Source organism: Coptis chinensis, chromosome 4, assembly GCF_015680905.1.
Source record: "Coptis chinensis isolate HL-2020 chromosome 4, ASM1568090v1, whole genome shotgun sequence".
Classification (NCBI taxonomy): Eukaryota; Viridiplantae; Streptophyta; class Magnoliopsida; order Ranunculales; family Ranunculaceae; genus Coptis; species Coptis chinensis.
The window spans coordinates 105,018,209-105,037,450 of NC_141459.1; the positions used below are offsets into that span (position 1 = coordinate 105,018,209).

Here is a 19,242-nt window from a genome sequence, read left to right on the forward strand (position 1 = left end):
AGCTGTGACAGGTTGTTAGGTTGTACAGCTTAATCCTGAGATCAAAGCATTATTATGCATCCCAGTATTCTTGGTAAGCTTCAGAAACTTGCTGTTCTGTAGTCAATTACAAACGGAGGTATTTATTTAGCACTTAAGAGTTATGTCCATCAGAAAAATACAAGTATGCTAGAATTTCCAAGGGAAGCATTGCTATTGAGGTAAACGTTGACACTTCCAAGAGGTATGTAAACGGTTTTACAATCAATCTCATTTGTACTGATTCAAATAGACACTTCGAAGAGGTATGTAAATGGAACATCTCTCTTAAAGCATACTTAATTGTACAGTCTTCATTGTGCAAGATGCAAGTGGCACACAGAAGCTTTGAATCTCTCAGTCCTTGCTATGCCTGGCCGCATTTGCTCAAACAACCAACTCCCTCTTCTAGGTAATCCTGCCTCGAAATCCAGAACTCAGGTGCATCCTGCATTTAAGCCATGTAAAACTAAAGGTCTCAACCAAAGAGGCAGAAGAAGTCATTGTACAAGTATCAAGTGTGTGTGTGTGACTGACGAGAGAGAAAGAGAGAGATGTACTTCCATGATCCCTGCGAGGACTGCCCCTCCAAGGTATACCATATGCTTTCTTCGTGGAGGATCCTCTATCCGTAAGCGCAGATTCTGCTCCAAAGAAACTTAGTTTGATGAGTCTTCAAGTGATTAATATAATTTACTTTGATGTAGGTGGGGTACCCAGCACAAATTACAATTTTTTTTTGTCAACGACAATTTTGTAAAATAATTTTTTTTTTGGTCTGCCCAACACAAAATGCCCAACAAGATTAATATGATTAGAGCATTAAAATAAGATTAATATTTTTCCCTAAATCCACTTAAAGAAACTTTACTCACCAACCCAAAAAGGTCCTCTCAACTACCACAAAACAATAGTCAATATCCTCTTTCCTGTTCATCTGTCTTTATGTGTTTGGTACATTAGTACAAGTCTCATTTCACCCCTCTCTCTCTCACACACACATTCTTTGTCTTCTACTCTTTTTCTCATCTACCCTCACTTCATTCCCATCTCAACAAACCAAGAACAAGTTATGGGAAGTGAAGGCAAAGTGTTTACTCTAGCTGAGGTTTCTGAACATGACAACTCTAAAGACTGTTGGCTTGTTATTGACGGCAAGGTATTGCTCTGTTGTTGAAATCTTTTTTAGTGTAGTCTAGATTGGAAAGATTGTTTTTTTTTTTTTTTTTTTTTTTTTGAGTAGTTGAATCTCAGTTGATTCAATCTGAACTTTTAGATTGAAAAATATGAACTTTATCCTACTTGCTTGGACTTTTTACTGACTGTGTTGATTAAAGGGCTTAATGTTTACTTAAAAGATTTGATTAAGAACTAGGAATGATGGTGGTTAATTAATATAATTTGCAGTATATTTGTGTTTAGCATTTTAACTGTTACTTGATTCTTAAATTCTATGGTGAAATGCTTTGCTATTGAGGGATGGATCTATATGTAATAACTCGGATCCCTGACTTTGATCTCAAGGAGGCAGTCTGTTTGCAAATTTAAGCACATGAACTCTTTTAAGAATTAAGGCACCCCCCAAAGCTGTTGGTTACAAATGGGACAGAGTGTACAGTATTTTTATAGGATTGTGATGCTTAGCACACAGGTGTTTTACTATATTCGTAGATGGCTTAGATAACATAGAAGTTTAGAACTACAAAAAAGTAAGAGTAATGCTTCATGTAATATCTGTATTATGTAATGTGTATACTACTTCATAGACTTCTCCTTTATGAAGTTCACTTTGTTTTTATTTTTCTTCATCAACAAATATTGATCTCATTTGCATTTTTCATCTTATTGAGCTAGGCGTAATGAGATTGACTTGAAAGTTTTTCGTGAACAATGCTTTAATTATAGTTCAAACTTCAAACCTGGGTTAGTCATTCGTACCTATTTATAGAGCATGTACTTGTAGCCTGTTGGTTTGTGCAGATCAGCTATAGGTTAGTCACTTAGTTGTTCAAAAGTTTCCGGACATAGTCAAGTGGTAGAAGTTTTGGTTATTCTCCCTCCAGAAACAGCTAAAAACGTGTAATTGTAGCTAACCGTATTTAATTATTAGACAGACTTCATGCAGCTGTACCTCTATCTCATAGTCATACCACTTGTAGTTATGCTGACCTCCTCACCAAAACCAATGTCTATGAAAATTGGAAGTAGTTGTCAGGACTCTTATTAGTTTACCCAAACCAGTTGAAAGTTAAATTCTTTATGTTAGCTGCATAATATTTCGACGAGAATGTTTTGAATAGTGCCCACCTTCATCCACTTTTTTTCGGTACAATGTTCCGGGGGGAAGGCGGGCATGCTACCCCTGAGTTCTGGGGAGGTAAATATTCATTTACTATACCAACATATACCATTTTTTCATAGTTCCTAAGTATTTTGAAATTAGTCCATAACTCAAGTCTTCACTTGTCCAAATATTATTACTGAGTAGCACTTCACTTAACTTTTATAGGTTCTAGTTGAACATTTATCAACTCCCCAAAATCCACGATTAACGAAACAATGAACATTTTTGAAGATTAACATTTTTAGGAAAAGAATGCACTCTGAGAATTCCTTAGTTTTCATAAGCTGAGTGCAAAGCACGATCTCTCAAAGGAGACTGAGCAGTTTGATGGCCTATGTATAAATGAGTTTGGGCTTTCAAGCCAAGTGTCTAATTAGTGACACTAGTCACTTAAGGAAGCATCCAAATGAATTCTTAGGTTTTAACTACCATATCAGTAAGCTAAGGTTGAAATAAATAAAAATTAAAAAATTGACGATTTAAGATGGACCAACACCTAATTTGTTTGTCAAACTTCTTTGGACATTTTAGTTTCTCTTATTCTGAAAAGAATGCTTCATTTTGGAGTGTATTGCATACTTTTTTTCGTATGACTTAAACTTCATGAGAAAACAAATCTATGTTGTGCTCACCCTGGAGTAAATTCCTGGCTCGGCCACTGTGGCTGCCAATACGGAGTTGGCACAGGCATTTTAAAATGATCTGAAACATTGCATTGCAAGTGGAAAATCGGGAACTGACTTTTTAGTCAAGGAAAATACTAGTCACAGAGGAGTTAGTACTTAGTAGTGCTTTCCTATTTGAATCAAATTACTACATATTTCTATTAATTATCAACAAATTATGATATATATTGCAAAGGTTCATGTTTCCTAATAAAATCCAAACTCTTGTGATGTAGCAATCTCTCGAAGGAGAGCACCACCTAGGAGAGAGAATTGCACCGTAAGCGTGGACTCTGCTTTGACGTATATGGATTATTGGACATAGGTAGAAAGAATAGAATATACAGAATAGATAGATAGATAGATACATAGATAGGTTGGTCGGAATTATGCATGAGGTAAACCTTTCATTTTGGTGGTTATCTGTAGTCATATTTGCTTTCTCCTCCTATTTTTGTAGCCAGTTAAGAATTTATTTGATTGTTATAGGCTCATACACTGCAGAAAAGGAAGGGAAAAAAAAATTATCTTTGGCCTTGAAATTCTAAGCCTGAGACTTCTCAGTATCCCCTTCTTCATGTGCACTAGCTGACCTAATTTGCTTTAAGTACTTCTGGTTGGGGGTAAATAATATGGATTATCATTTTCTTTAACTTAAGTAACTCATGGTCATTACTTGTAAATTCTTTACTTCTTGCACACATGTACACAACTCCTTAAACATATTCATGCTCCTTTTGACTATCCTTATTACTTATCCTTTATCCTCTTGTTCTCCTTAAGCTTGTGTAGTACAACAGTCTCATTGTACTTCTTTTCTATGAAAGTTTCATTTTTTATTATTTTTGGTTTTCCCCCCTGAACTATTGGTGTCACACTGATTCGTGGCTGATCTCTCCCCTGAATCTGAACCAAATTACATCATACTCTCTCTTTCTCTGTTCCTTGACGGCTTGACTATCACTCTGAATATAACTCACTGACTGTGCCCAAGTTCTGCATTTCACTTTTCTGTTTTTCCACTCAATCATTTGTCTTCCTCATCTACCATCTCCATTGCAGTAAGGCGCAGCCTGAAAATTAGAGAAAGTGGCATACTTTCTCTTGTGATAACACATGGACCTTGCGATCATATATGTTTTTGCTGATGTGTTGCCATCAACACTTCTTTTTTGTTTGAAATAGGTATATGATGTGAAGTTTCTGGAAGATCATCCTGGTGGGGATGAGGTGTTGCTATCAGCTACAGGTAATATTGCCTGTTGAACATCTCCCAGATTGATTTCTAGTTCTTTTAGAAAATAAAGTCAAATCGACTGGTTACTGATGGTTTGCAGGTAAGGACGCCGACTGATGATTTCGAGGATGTTGGTCACAGTAGCAGTGCAAGGGCTATGATGGATGAATACTATGTCGGGGACTTTGATACATCTACCATCCCTCCACGCATACATATACCCCTCCCTAAGCAGCCACATTATAACCAGGACAAAACATCAGAGTTTCTCATCAAGTTACTCCAATTCTTTGTTCCATTGGCAATCTTAGGATTGGCTTTTGCAGTTCGATTCTATACAAAGGCAACCTGAGGATCTGGAGTGTTGCTTGGAAGACATGTCAAGATAAGCCGGAGGACTGGATAAAAGACCATATTTAGTTGTTTGATGTCTTAATGTTTTCGTTGTTGCATTTTCCGAATTGGGTGGTAATATATGCTGTGAACTTATCTGTGGGTTGCTTCACCTGTTGGAAGTATTTTATGCAATCTCTCACTTTCTATCTCTTGCCTTTACATATCACTGTCGAATAAATTTTCCTCTATTATTTGCTAATACACTACGACGTTACTTGATATAAATCTCAATGGACATGATTTAGATAATTATCAGTATTTGTGCCAGCCTAATTCTAATCTGCTGCTTCTGAAGAGCTTCACTTCACTGAACCACCTTTCTCATATCATGTTTTGTCATGAATTATGCATGCGGTAAACATGTCATTTTGGTGGTTATCTGTAGTCACATTTGCTTTGTCCTCCTATTTTTGTAGCCAGTTAAGAATTTATTTGATTGTTATAGACTCATACACTGCAGAAAGGAAGAAAAAAAAAATTATCTTTGGCCATGAAATTCTAAACCTGCGACTTCTCAGTATCCCCTTCTTCATGTGCACTCTCTTGCTGACCAAATTTGCTTCAAGTACTTCTGGTTGGGGGTAAATAGTATGGATCATCATTTTCTTTAACTTAAGTATCTCATGGTCATTACTTATCCTTTATCCTCTGGTAGTACAACAGTCTCATTGTACTTCTTTTCTTGAAAGTTTCATTTTTTATTATTTTTGGTTCCCCCCATAAACTAAAACACTGATTCGTGGCTGATCTCTCCCCTGAATCTGAACCAAATTACTGTTAAGTTGCCAACAGACACACATTACCTCGCGAACGACTTTGTATTGATCTACATATCATTCACGATCTTTTATATTTTCTCCGGTTTGGTTTAGGACATTAGCCACAGCTCAACAACTATGGAGGGAACGAACAACCCTCCGCTAACCCACCTGCACCCGTTGCCATTAACAGGTTTGACGTCGGCAACATACAAATGATCCACCCTATCTACATCCGCAATGGAAACTTCGAGCAGGCCAATTCCCTTTTGTCCAGGCCGTCATACCTGCCATGTACCATTGGGCACCCATAGCGAACATGCCTCCGTCACTGGCGCTGAGCGAGGCCGACCTGTTCATCAGGAGCGCATATGTCTATGCAATGGCTGCCGCGGTGATGGAGCCCATGGCCAGGAAGGCTGCCATCATACTCGGGACGGTCAGGGCTGCGGTCACAAACCTCTACGACATTGCTGAGGGTGACTTGATCGTGGACGAGAGGCTGGCCCCCCTGATTGCGGTTGAAGTGGGAGAGGGTAGAATCACTGCCCGCACGACTGTCCCTGCTGCTGTGAATGCCCTGCCGGCTGATGTAAGGGCATATGTGATTGCGAACTTTGAGCTGACACAGGCGGAGATGGAAGCCATGACTGCAATTGTACAGTGTGCAGCCGGGTGCCTGCCCTACAGGGTGGTCGTTCATCAACTGCCAGCACCACTACCTGATTGATGTGAGGGACTATTCACGGAAGGTCTTTGATGTCGTGGAGAAGCAGTTCTGGAGGTCGGCAGCAATCAGGCACTTTTTTGAGGATGGGGTCGACGCGGTGCGGGACCTCATGTGGCACAAGTCCTGTCACCCTATCAAGGTGGACCTCAAGTACAAGTGGGCCACTGACAACAATGTGCGCGCCATGCTTGAGAAAGCTGGTTGTGGCTCTGCGGCCGCAAGGCTCCCTGCTGTGGAGGCCATCCTCAAGGCGGCAATGACTTAGGAGACCTTGATGACGACTGTGAGGCCCTTCTTTGCCGGCTATGGTGGCGTGCTGGACTTCTCTTACCTTATTTTTTCCATTGACCGTGACCAAGCGCTTCCCTGTTGGTAACGCTGAGCTGCCCCAGGCCTTTGTGCGCACAGCTGTTAACCCGATGAACCCTGCCAACCCATTTGTGATCCCAGCCCACATCATCACTAGGACACAAGCCCTTGAGCGGCTGAATTGTCTCATGAAGAACAACCAGGACATAGTTGCGATGTCATACGGCTTCTATGTGGCCCTGTCGGACAAGAACGCCATGATGGGAGCAGAGGTGGTGGCCGACACACTCAAGGTGGCCTACTCCCTGAAGAAGCTCAAGGCCCAGTGCATGGCTGCATACATACAGGGGCAGGAGTGCCACAGGGACCACACCCCAGTCAATGTATCGTTCGCTAGGGTGGGGTTGGCTGTAAGGTGGCCAGATGGGCCTGTGTTTAGGGGTTGTGCGACTGTGGCAGGTGTAGTCCCACTGTGCCTGTGCACTTGGTAGAGGCCAGGTGTTCCTTGCTGCTGTGCAGCGCCACCGAACATGTGGTCTTTTTAGCTTGGGCTAAAGTCTAAAAGTAAAAAAAAAAAAATGTAAAATTGCTAGTTTCTCCGTAAGCTTAAATTTATGTAAAAGGTAAATTATATTAATATACAAGTATGTAAACCGTGCTACACATCAAGGTTTTTTTTTCCCTAAAGTTTTGAAACCTGTCATTCGAGATCAATAATTAGCATTTTTTTTTTTTTTTAATTGTAATTACATAGGGGAGGCACATCTAATTTAATATAAGGAATAATTATATTATTTAAGTGATATTAGAGAGTTTTTTTTCTAAATTATTAATAAAAGAGGGCTTGTTCTAAATTCAAGGAAAAAAATGGAGAATAATTATATAATTTAAGTTACATTAGGAGGGTTCTTCTAAATTATTAATAAAAGAGGGGTTTCTAATTTTTGTGAGGGAGATGTTTATAAATTGAACAAATAAAGAGATTTCAATTTGCTTGCTCCATAGTGGAAAAATTATTAATAAAAGAGGGCTTGTTCTAAATTCAAAGAGAAAAATGGAGAATAATTATATAATTTAAATTACATTAAGGAGGTTTTTCTAAATTATTAATAAAATGGGAGTTTCTAATTTTTGTGAGAGAGGTGCTTATAAATTGAATAAATAGGGAGATTTCATTATTTCAAGTTGCCTACTCAATAGTGGAGAGTGGATTCCTCAAAACCCGGCTATCATATAATGAAGATTAGAGTAGGCTCGGGACACTCATATATGTCAACAATTACATCATACTCTCTTATTTGAGGGCTTGACTATAATCTAACTCACTGACTGTGCCCAAGTTCTGCATTTCACTTTTCTGTTTTTCCACTCAATCATTTGTCTTCCTCATCTACCATCTCCATTGCAGTAAGGCGCAGCCTGAAAATTAGAGAAAGTGGGCATACTTTCTCTTGTGATAACACATGGACCTTGCGATCATATATGTTTTTGCTGATGTGTTGCCATCAACACCACTTCTTTTTTGTTTGAAATAGGTATATGATGTGACGAAGTTTCTGGAAGATCATCCTGGTGGGGATGAGGTGTTGCTATCAGCTGCAGGTAATATTGCCTGTTGAACATCTCCTAGATTGATTTCTAGTTCTTTAAGAAAATAAAGTTAAATACGAGTGGGTACTGATGGTTTGCAGGTAAGGATGCGACTGATGATTTCGAGGATGTTGGTCACAGTAGCAGTGCAAGGGCTATGATGGATGAATACTATGTCGGGGACTTTGATACATCTACCATCCCCTCCACGCATACATATACTCCTCCTAAGCAGCCACATTATAACCAGGACAAAACATCAGAGTTTCTCATCAAGTTACTCCAATTCTTTGTTCCATTGGCAATCTTAGGATTGGCTTTTGGCATTCGATTCTATACAAAGGCAGCCTAAGGATATGGAGTGTTGCTTGGAAGACATGTCAAGATAAGCCGGAGTGACTGATAAAAGACCATATTTAGTTGTTTGATGTCTTAGTGTTTTCGTTGTTGTATTATCCGAATTGGTCAGTAATATATGTTGTGAACTTATCTGTGGGTTGCCTTCACCTGTTGGAAGTATTGTATGCAATCTCTCACTTTCTATCTCTTGCCTTTACATATCACTGTCGAATAAAATTTCCTCTGTTATTTGCTAATACACTACTATGTTACTTGATATAAGTCTCAATGGACATGATTTAGATAATTATCAGTATTTGTGCCAGCCTAATTCTAATATGCTACTTCTGAAGAGCTTCACTTCACTTCACTACCTTTCTCAAATCATGTTCTGTCATGAAAACGAAAAATGTAACTATCAAATTCTTAACAGCGTTGCACGTCTTCGCTAGAGGATGCGACATTTGGAGGATAGCCAGAAATCTTGTGGCTCTATTGGAGTATTGCTCCTTGGCATTTTGTCTTTTAGAAAGGGTCTTTCATGTTTTAGTCTTCTTAAATAATGGGTATTTGGGCATTGGTCCTCACTAATTGACTTATTTGGCTCTGGTCTTCCTAAATCGTCTTAACTAAACAGTCAACCAAATTGACTGTCACCCATTAGTCAAAATGATTTAGGAAGACCAAAGCCTAATAAATCGATTAGTGCGGACAAAATCCCAAATACCAATTATTTAGGAAGACCAAAACCTAAGAAATGATGAATTATACTTGAAAGTTGTTTATTTCTTTACTTATTTTCGGCAAGATTACAAGAGAAGGCCGGGGTGTATATAAGAAATCGTCCCTTACTCAGTGCAATAGTGAGTTCTTACATTGCTTATCTTAGTGATCATGGTTAATGTTGAACACCTATTACTTTTAAGAGGGCATGCAACTGAAAACCTCATCCTAATTTCACCTTGTGAGTAACTTCATATTTATTTCATAATTTATGTCCCTCAATTGTTTTTTTTTTTTCTTTTCAGTTGTAGCAGTTATATATGTCTAAAATTGTATTAGGGAGAGTTCATTGATTGGCTAGTGTACCTATTTAAATATTTATCGAAGACATTGCATTAGTATGATTGTCTGGAGGTTAATGATTCAATCTAAAAAGATTAATGATAAAATGATTTTTCCATAATTGAAACAACTTTACTAATAAGATCAAAGTTTGTACTAGGTAGAAAAGATAGCACACATTCATTTCTTATAAATGAATAACAACTTCACCATAAATCATGGTTAAGTTATTAACTTATTCATAGTACCAACTATCAAAACACGTCTTTCCTATTGCATGATACACTTTCAGTTGAGAGACATAAATATGACAGATAAATTATGGAACAGATATGAAGCTCACAAGGTGGAATAAGGACGAGGCTTTTAATTGCATGCCTTCTTAAAAGTAATACGTGTTCAACATTAACCATGATCACTAAGGTAAGCAATGCAAGAACTCACTGCTGCACTAGTAAGGGACGCTTTTTTATATGCACCCATTCTCTTGTAATCTAGCCGAAAATAAGTGAAGAAAGAAATAACTTTCAAGTATAATTCATCATTTTTTAGGCTTAATGAGTCGATTAGTAAAGACCAAAATACCCATTATATAGGAGGACCAAAATCGAAAAGGCCTTTTGTAAACACAAGCGGAGGAAGTCAAGGAACACGGAAGTGGCTAGTTTTTAATTTGGTGGGCTGAGACCATAATCAAAACTGGACCATGGGCGTTTTTGCTATAGTCTGGAGCTTGGATAAAAGATAGACGGGTTTGGGTTCGCAGTTCAACCGTTTTTCTGCCCAGTAAAATTTAAAAGAATGGGTTCGTGGTTCAATCTTTTCAAGTAACATGGTTAATTGTAAGGACTTTCTTCAATGCAGTTGAAACATAGCCAAAGTATTTGCATTGAATTGATTTCTTGACTTAGAGTCCCGGCCTCTCAAAACTCTTTTGCGTCTCTCTCTTGCTTCTTTGAACCTCCTAATGAGAGAAATGGTAAGTACTCATTTCACTATCTCTCTGTTGATGGTGTTTGTTTTCACCTTTGTAAAGGGTAGGGTATAATATCATATGTATACTTGTTTTACTACTGGGATGATTCGAGCTAGTCACATTGTACTTAACCATTCATAATCAAGTGTTGGCAAAAATGATTCTATGTGATGTGTTATTGTAACACCCGTATTTTTAAATACGTATTTTTCTATTTATTTATTAATTAATTTAATTATTTATTTTCAAAATTGGGTTTGATTGGATTCGGATACGTGGAGTCCGGTTTTGGGCCCGAAATTAAATGTTGGGCTTTAAAGTTTGGGACCCAAGTATATAAACACATTGTTATAGAGAATAGGGTTTTAAAAATAATAAAAATAATGAAAATGGAGGCAGAGCTATAAACGCGTTGGCTAGAGCGTTGGAACGCCGACGCTTTCGGACTTCTGGATTATTCGGAGCTTGGGATAAAGGTGAGTAGCTATTTTGCTATTTCACCGGATTTGTAGTTTTTCGTATGTGGTGTATCACGGTCCTCTTCGTTTCTTTTTTGATATTGCTCATTATCATATTGTATTGGACTTCGTGCCTTTTGTTTTATTAAACTTTGTTACATTTCGGATTTGAATTTAACTGTGGGAACTGTTGGAACTTCTAAGTCGTCAATGGCGTTTCCAACAATGGTAAATCGCCCATATTTACGTCAACTTTATGGCCGGTTAAGGGCAGCTAAAGCCCAATCTATAATCTATAGAAATCGTCATTTGTTTTTCTTTGTTCACTACACCAAAATGGCCATTTTGTAACAGGGCAAATATTCCATTTGTAACGCTTATATCCGTTACTGGCTTTCTAACGGATATAAGCGTTAGGCATTACACTATCCATTACTGTACATTGTTTTTTATTTATTTTCCAAGGATTTCTTTATTTTCTAATTTTGAGTAACAATTATATCTGTTAGAAAAGTCGTAAGTGAAAATAAAACACACTTAAAAGAAATTAAATAAAGTCCAAAATCCAAAAGGAATCACCTCTCTCTTCTCTCAAGCTCGTCTCCCTTCACGAGTTCAATGTCCTCCTCTCAAGCAATGAAGTCTAGGGTTCCAGATATATCAATCAAAGAGGAAGTCAACCAGTTTATTCGAAATTTCTCTCTTTCTTTTTTGGTTTAGGGACGATGAATCAGACGAACCAGATCGAGGAGGAGAGCTTAAAGGAGGAAGACGAATCAGGTAAACCCCCTTTCAGTCTGATTTTTCTCTTCTCTAAAAAATTCTAATTATTTTTCTTTTTGGGTTTTTCAATTTGGGGCGAGGACCTTAATCTCCCCCTTAAAATTACTTGGGAACTTATTCTGAACGATGGCTTCTAAATATTAATCATTTTTCTGTTGTGGAATTTTTAGAAGTGATATTCAAGTGTTGGTAGTTGGTATTTAACTTGCTTTATGGTTAAAATTCACTTTTTATGAGTAACACTACCTGATTTAGATGTTCTGATAGGAAATCGCTCTACTGATCGAGTTGCTTGAGGCATCAGAATATAGTGCAGTAGACGGTATGTATCCATGGGACTACCAATTCCTGGACACTCCTTTCTTTGTTATCTGATCCAATAATGTGTTAATGTTGTGTGTGTGTGATTACCAATTCCTGCAATATCACAGTATGTTTTAAATTTAGTATCCTGTGTGCATGATTCTCGTTTTTTATTCTCACCAACAAGCACTCCTTGTTGCATGGGTCATAACTCGTAGCTTCGCCAAGCAAGATGTGTCTAAATGGATGAGAGTTCTTGTTGATAGAGCTCGCAATATTAATCACTCTTGGAAAGTTAGTGGGTTTCTTGTTGACGATGTAGCTGCCGAATACGATCTAATCAGGCAAGATGCTCTGAATTTAAATATCTGGATTTATTTAGATGATTTTGCTGTAAAATCTTTCTGGGTCTTAACCTGATATGTTTAATTTTTAGGGAGATATTTTGTTGTCCTGTTATGTTTTGCCTTTGGCGTGTCCGTAGGTCATATGGCTGAGGAACATTGTCATGAAATGCAGTAACATTGAAGTTTAGCGAGAGATTTTTAAACGTCTTGGGAAAATTGTGTATGGCATATGGAGTGGAGTTGATTCTGTCAGTTCCATCGAGGAATTCATCCAAGATTTTGTTGATCAAACTGCTTTCATTGACAACTTTAGAGCCTCTTGGGTGCCTAAGATTGGTAATTGTCCCCCCGAATCATTTGATTGTTAACAATTTTTATTTTTCAATATTGTAATCATCTCTCTCTCTCTCTCTCTCTCTATTGTTTTATTCTTCTTTGAGTTAAGGTTATTAATGGCTGAAGCAATCTTCAATTTCATGCTTCCATTTTCTGCAGTAGCTGGAGGTTATTATTGATCGGAACAAGCTTCAATATCACAGGTTTGTATCTTCCATTAAAAAAATATGCTTCTTTTATTTAAGTAGTATATTGGGTGATGCATCTTTCTTATGAAATTTATTGGCGTGGTTTATTTCTGATATGGTGGTATTAAAAAAATGTTTTCTGAATATTTCAGTGCTATTGGGGTGAATTATTAAGTGAGGAGTTTTAGTTGGTTCAGTTGACTGGATTTATAAGAGATGAATGATTCAAAAAAAAATTTTGAAGTTCTGAAATTATATGTAAGCCTGATACTGTAGCTTTCTGCACGGCTCCATATTGTTACTCAAGAGTTTGAAACAATTGAGTGTTATATCCTAGAGACTGATCATATAAAGTAGAAGAGAAGTACGTGGACAGACCTATATATGCAGTACGCCACTGTTTGTTTAGTAGAGGTACCTTTGTTGTTGTATACTAGGATGCTACGAGATGTAGTCTAGTTTTAAATAGTGATATGCTCTCATTACCTAGCTTGTTTTAGATGGAATGGTGAGGTGCTTATGGTGTGCTCAACCACACCATTCGCCCGTAGTTTTTTTTCTCTCCAACTTTACACATACCGAACCAACTAGGTAGTTTTGCTTCTTGGGCAGATTTTCTCTGGAAGTTGTAGTACAATACCCAAGATTCAAAAGTGTAGTTTCACTTCTTCCTCCTGTTGTCCTTTTCCATGGAACTGCAGATTATTCCATTCCATTAGATTTCGGGTACAGATCTCCTAATAGAATTAGTTAGCATGTCTTTAGTGTTTATCTACCTGCAACCCTTCACTAAAGGTACTGCGCTTTGCTTTTGGTTGATATAAAAAAAGGATTTGTTTTTAATCTGTAATGTGGAGACTGGAGAGTAATCAGTAGAAAGAAATAAAACAAATAAGCATTTTATATATTAATTTATTTGTAGTACATAACTTAGATTCCTTCATGAGATATTTAGTTCATACATGAGTATTATAAATGAGAAATTATAGGAGTCATGCTTCCTACTCAATTGATTAAATGAATTGTGGTATCTTTGGTTTAACTCATTGTAGCAATGACTAGCGAGTGCATGTACAGATGACTTGGTCAAAGATCTAATTTCTTTTATTCATGCTGGTGATCAAGCACTCATGCCAAAGATGTAGTGTAGACCTTATATACAGCAAGTTCTTACTTCTTCAGAAACTTATGTTACTAGGGGATGGGATACCTATGGGTAAACCTTATATACAGCAAGTGGAGGTCTTTAATCTTAGTCACTGAGCATTCTCATTCACTTATATATTTGAAAAGGCTAACCATAACAAGTGAAATGACCTTAGCCGAAGTTTGCCTCTCTTGCAACTTAGTTTTGACTCAAGTTATTACTGCTATATTTAGGTTTATCATTGTGGATATATGCTGTTTGTTCCTTCATTTGTGCCGTGCTTGCTATATTTAAGTTCACCGTGGAGTAAACTTAAATAAATAATGAATAGTATTTTCTGAAGCAACTATCTTATATGTTTGTGAGCTTCTGGATGAATCTAAACATAGTGGCAGCAACTGGTTGTTAGAGTTGGACACAAGAATAGGTCTTGGTAGTATCTTTTACTAATTTCAAATGTTACTGATAGGCTATCACTTGGTTCCTCTTTCATTAATTAAGCATAAATTATAGGGAAGGGGCAGTTGATACGTTTAGTCCCTTTATATAAAAGGCTTTTAGTACTTATATCTAATATTGTTGCTCTTTTCTTTTTACCAGCAGATCTTACCACACTTCTCGTTGGCCTTACTATTGTTAGTTTTTGGTTTCATGTGTTCCATTTTGTTTCGACTTAGTTGCATTTTTACATTGACCGTGTTCAAATGTTCTCTCTCTTTTGGATAGGTTTGGAAGAAATTTGAGAAAGTAGTGACAAGAAAACAGTTTCTGCCCATCTTTGTCAAATGATAGAGATTCATATCTTGTGTTCTGTTAAGGTAAATTTCTTCCTTTCATTTTGAGGTCCATGTTGTGTCTGTATTTCATAATTTATAGATATTAGGATGTGAGCTTTACCTAATGAAAAGTCCATGATAGATCCATTAGGGATCCCCTTTTTTTTTTTAATTTACATTGATGTTTTGTCACCTTTTAGTGTAATAGTTGCACTCTTTCAAGTAATGTTGGTGGTCCAGGATGATACGTAGTTTTGAATTGAGTCATGATTGTTAATGTTTGACTTTTGGTACCATTTTCACTTGTCAGATTGGATATGGATTGGAGCTTTCTATATTAGCTCTCATACTTGCTTCTGGCTGAGGGACTTTCAATGACTCTAAAAGTCCCACGAGGACAGACTATAGGGATTTGTTCCATGTCCTCAATGGCTGGAGGAAGTACTTAAGTGGATTTGCTGCCACCATTTTCTCCATTGATGTGTATCATGTACATCTTTTATGTTCGATTTGTAAATTTTCTTATATGTTCGATTTGTAAATTTGGAATTGGATTGGTGGGTTATTTCTATAAAATGTTTAATCGGGTGGAGTTTCTCGATTTTCACTTTTTGATTGAGTTGATGTGGAATGGGAGATCTTTGTAAGATGGAATAATGAGATGTTTGCTAGATTAAGCTATATGTGAACGGTGACTTTTTTTTTGAATTATTTTTTCCACTTGACTATAATTTAGTAACAGATATATCTGTTAGTAACAATGTTACCATGAGAAGGACGCCAAACTTTAGTAACACTTATATCCATTACAAACAAACAATTTTAGAAAATAATCAACAGTTATTTATTTGTTACAAATATTTATAGTAACGGATATAAACGTTAGTAAAATTAATTGTAGTAACGGATATATCCGTTACTAAATTTAGCCTAAGTGACAGTGACGCTCCAGAGCTAACGGATATAACCGTTAGTAAAAATAGAAGTAACGGATATAGCCGTTAGTAAACGTTTTTTATGGTGTAGTGGTTTCTCTGTTGTATTGTATTGAACTGTTGAACGGTTCAAAACTCTGGAGCTTTGGTAATGGAGGCTTTGCCCCCATGGGTTAAATCTTGCCACTTATATTAGGGCGTTTGTTTTGGTGGGGCGTTGGTGTATTGGAGAGTTGGGTGGGCCGTTTGAAGCTTGGTAAAAGCTTGAACGGCTATTAATGGCGACCAAGAAATCGCCAATGAATCTATTATGGTTGGTTTTGTGTTTTTTATTGTGGATGAATGGGTTGATGTTTGGTTGTGAGGGGGTGTGTTTGAGGTTTGTGTGAGGGTGTTTGTTGGAGTGGGGTTTTGGAAGCTTGAGGCCCGACCATTAATGGCGGCAAGAAATTTGGATCTAGTTTGGTGAGGTTTGGATTGTATGAGTTGGGGTTTTCGCTTTCATTAATGTTGTTGGGTTTGTTATGGGGATTAAAACCGCTTTGATCAAAGGGGGTGGTCGATTAGTGCTTGGTGGTGGCGGATTTTGGTGCCCAGTGGAGTTTGGAGGAAGGAGATGACCGGCCGGCTTGGGCCTGGCCTGGTTTCTCCCGGCTTGTTTGGTTGGTTACTTTGGGCGAAATGTTTTGTTTTGGTTGGGCCCGATTTGTTTTAAGTTGTTGGGCCTTACGGTTCAACTAAGTTTTGGACCAATTTGGATTAGTTTTGGCCCGTTCTAATATTTCTTGGGGCCGTCCATGGGGCGTAAAATAGTTCTTTTGGTTTTTCAACTTTTAGACTTTTCGGGTTTTAAGGTTTGGGGGCTTGGCGAATAGGTCCGAATCCATTACCTTGGCACGAGCCCCGATGAGCCATGCACCATTGACCTTAGCCATGAACCATGGCTATGACCCTGGACTTGTCGAACACGAAAACGATAGTTTGACTTTGACCATGACATGTTGACTTTGACCAGGATAGTTTGACTTTGACCATGACATGTTGACTTTGACCGTTGACTTTGACCGTTGACTTTGACTGTGGAATGTTGACTTTTCCAGTTTTTCACATATTTGAGTATATGGATAAATATAGTAATAAAATATTGTCGAAGATTATATAACTTTGTTTGTCATTATCTAATTTAGATTTGACGTGAGTAATGTGTAAAGCATATAAATATTGGGCTTTGATTGTGACCGCTTGGATTTGTTTTAATTGAGCTACGTTTTATGTTGTATATTGTATGGACAAATCAAATAATAAAATGCTGTGGAAGCCTGCATAATTGGTTAGTCATTATCTAAGAAAGATTTGACATTGATGTTGTGTATTTTTGACACGTGACGATATTGAGATGTTAGGAGACATTATATTCCTAATACGCTATAATAAAGATATATGCGATACGTTTGAAGCAATTGTGATATCATATGATATATTGGGATATATATATTGAATGCAATAGTTTTGGAGAAATAAAGGTATAACCGCTCTATTATTATATATGTGAGATGCTACTATGAGGTAGCATAGTATTTGTGAATATTTCCCACCTGTGTGGTGTAGTCTGAATAATATATTGGCACGTGAAAGTATGAAAGTGGTTATGAGATATAATTGAGATATTTCTAAATATTATGGCTTAGTGCAATAAGGTAATTGACCTGCACGTGATATAGTGGATTTATTATGAGTCATTAATGTATGACACTTGAATAAATTACGAACAAAAATCCTAGAACCTAGCTACCACAACTCATGTGATTGGCCCTTCCGGCGTTCGCTTAATCCCGAATGGCTTTTCGGGCATAAGTAATGTGATTGGCCCTTCCGGCGTTTCAGCTTAATCTGAATGGCCTTCGTGTAAGTAATGTGATTGGCCCTCCGGCGTTTGATAAAAATTTGAATGGCCCTCCTGGCGTAGCCGAATAGTGGCTTGATTATTCCGTTCGCAAAATATAGATGATGACGCGATATTTTTATGCGAATAGTGGCATTACTTACATAATGGCTTCCGTGTGAGGATTTACAGTGTCGCGGCATCCCGCCAGTGGTAGTTACGCATACGAGTGGTACATTATGTAAGGGGAGACATATGGATGTATATGTTCGGCGTTGGGTAGCGATTGTGGTAGCCGGGAAACTAGGTAAAGACATAGATACGACGTGATTTTAGGGACACACAAAGAAAGTCTAAACAAATAAAATTATGGTAATATGTTGGTAAATGATATATCTCTAGATAGATGGTTGTATATGTTTGGGGTTAGTAGTTTAGCTCGAACCTAAAAGCTCGTGGGAGGAACTAAATGCCTTTTATTATTATCGTATGGTATGTTGTATTAGTTGTTGGAAGTTAAAGGCCGGTGGAGGAACTAACCTAACCGTATGGTTTTGTGTATATATTGGTATAAGTATATGTTGTATTTTAGGGCTACTCACACCAAAGATTTTTATAATGCTGACCCGATTTGCATGTTTGCTTATCGGGTGTGCTCATTAAATGAACACAGTTGATAAGTCTTGACAGGTTTAGTGTTGAAGAAGATTGGTTGCTGCTTGTGGCTCGCGTTAGCGTCGCATTTCAAGATAGTCTTTGTTTTCCTTGGAGGTGATATAGAGTTTCAGTCGAGACAAAGTTATTTGTATTTTCGTTTGTAAATTTTTGTAATGAAGAAGACTTTTGTTTAAGTTAAAAAATTTTATTGGTTTTTTTATTATCCGCATATTTAAACTGTTTATGGGTTTTTGGGAGTTGAGAGTGCGTCACACCTCGGAGATCGAAGAGTCGGGAACAAATAATGTTTTCCGAATTCTGTTGAAATTCGGGGCGTGACAGTTATAGTGGTGAAACTTTGTTATTCTTTGCAATATAAATCTCAATTTTATACCCTATGTTATGAAAATGCAGTAAATTTTTCATGCAATATAATTCCAAATGCACGCTAGTCACAATGTACTGTTGACAGAAAGTGGTTCTGGGGAATGTTTTTTATTGCAAGACTTTATTGGTTTGTGATATTTTTATTGTTAGTTAATAATAGTATTGGCTTTGCGAAGGTGTTCAGTACAATCTTATAGGAATCTAAAAATTTGTTATATGAGAAATGTTATAAAATGCATTGCAGTTTTAGTATTGGGATTCAAGCTAGTGACATTATGCCTAAACAATCACACTGAACTATGGACAATAAATTGAATCTGTGGAATGTTTATTTGTGTGAAACTACCTAGCAAAAACAAAGTTTACTTGTGTGAAACTGTTGTGCTTTGGGTTATCTTCAATGTTATTTATTTGTATTTGATTTGTGATTGTATTGAGTGTTTGGGGTGTGTTGTTATGCCAAATGCAATATAATACTTAAGGCATTGAAGTTGTATATCGGAATTCGAGCCTATAATTTTGTATATTTTGCATGTAACCACTGACATTAGATTGTGAGCTAAAAAACATTCTGGGTGTTAGTATTGTGATAGCTGAAGCAAATTCATGAGATCGA

The 19,242-nt window shown here is 37.2% G+C and overlaps 1 protein-coding gene and 2 long non-coding RNA genes across 6 annotated transcripts; 2 read left to right on the top strand and 1 right to left on the bottom strand.

Annotated features, from left to right (window-relative positions):
• Positions 1-94: 94 nt before the first annotated feature.
• LOC147506584 (uncharacterized) lies at positions 95-814 on the bottom strand. The gene is made up of 2 exons (XR_015193836.1): positions 579-814; positions 95-466 (listed from the first exon to the last, which is right to left on the bottom strand). It is a non-coding gene; the product is annotated as an uncharacterized LOC147506584 (long non-coding RNA).
• Positions 815-953: 139 nt separating this feature from the next.
• On the top strand, positions 954-8,592 carry LOC147506585 (cytochrome b5-like). Its single transcript, XM_086558674.1, has 3 exons — positions 954-1,177; positions 7,993-8,059; positions 8,149-8,592. The coding sequence occupies exons 1-3, from the start codon at positions 1,091-1,093 to the stop codon at positions 8,397-8,399; spliced, it is 405 nt and encodes a 134-aa protein (XP_086414800.1). The 5' UTR covers positions 954-1,090; the 3' UTR covers positions 8,400-8,592.
• A 2,828-nt stretch (positions 8,593-11,420) lies between these two features.
• Positions 11,421-15,375, top strand: LOC147506586 (uncharacterized). 4 transcript variants are annotated; one of them, XR_015193840.1, is made up of 7 exons: positions 11,422-11,665; positions 11,936-11,990; positions 12,159-12,315; positions 12,408-12,654; positions 12,814-12,857; positions 14,716-14,807; positions 15,076-15,375. It is a non-coding gene; the product is annotated as an uncharacterized LOC147506586 (long non-coding RNA). The 4 variants fall into 4 exon arrangements; XR_015193839.1 differs by having other exon boundaries at positions 11,423-11,665; positions 11,924-11,990; positions 12,190-12,315; XR_015193837.1 differs by having other exon boundaries at positions 11,423-11,665; positions 12,190-12,315.
• The last annotated feature ends 3,867 nt before the right edge of the window (positions 15,376-19,242 follow it).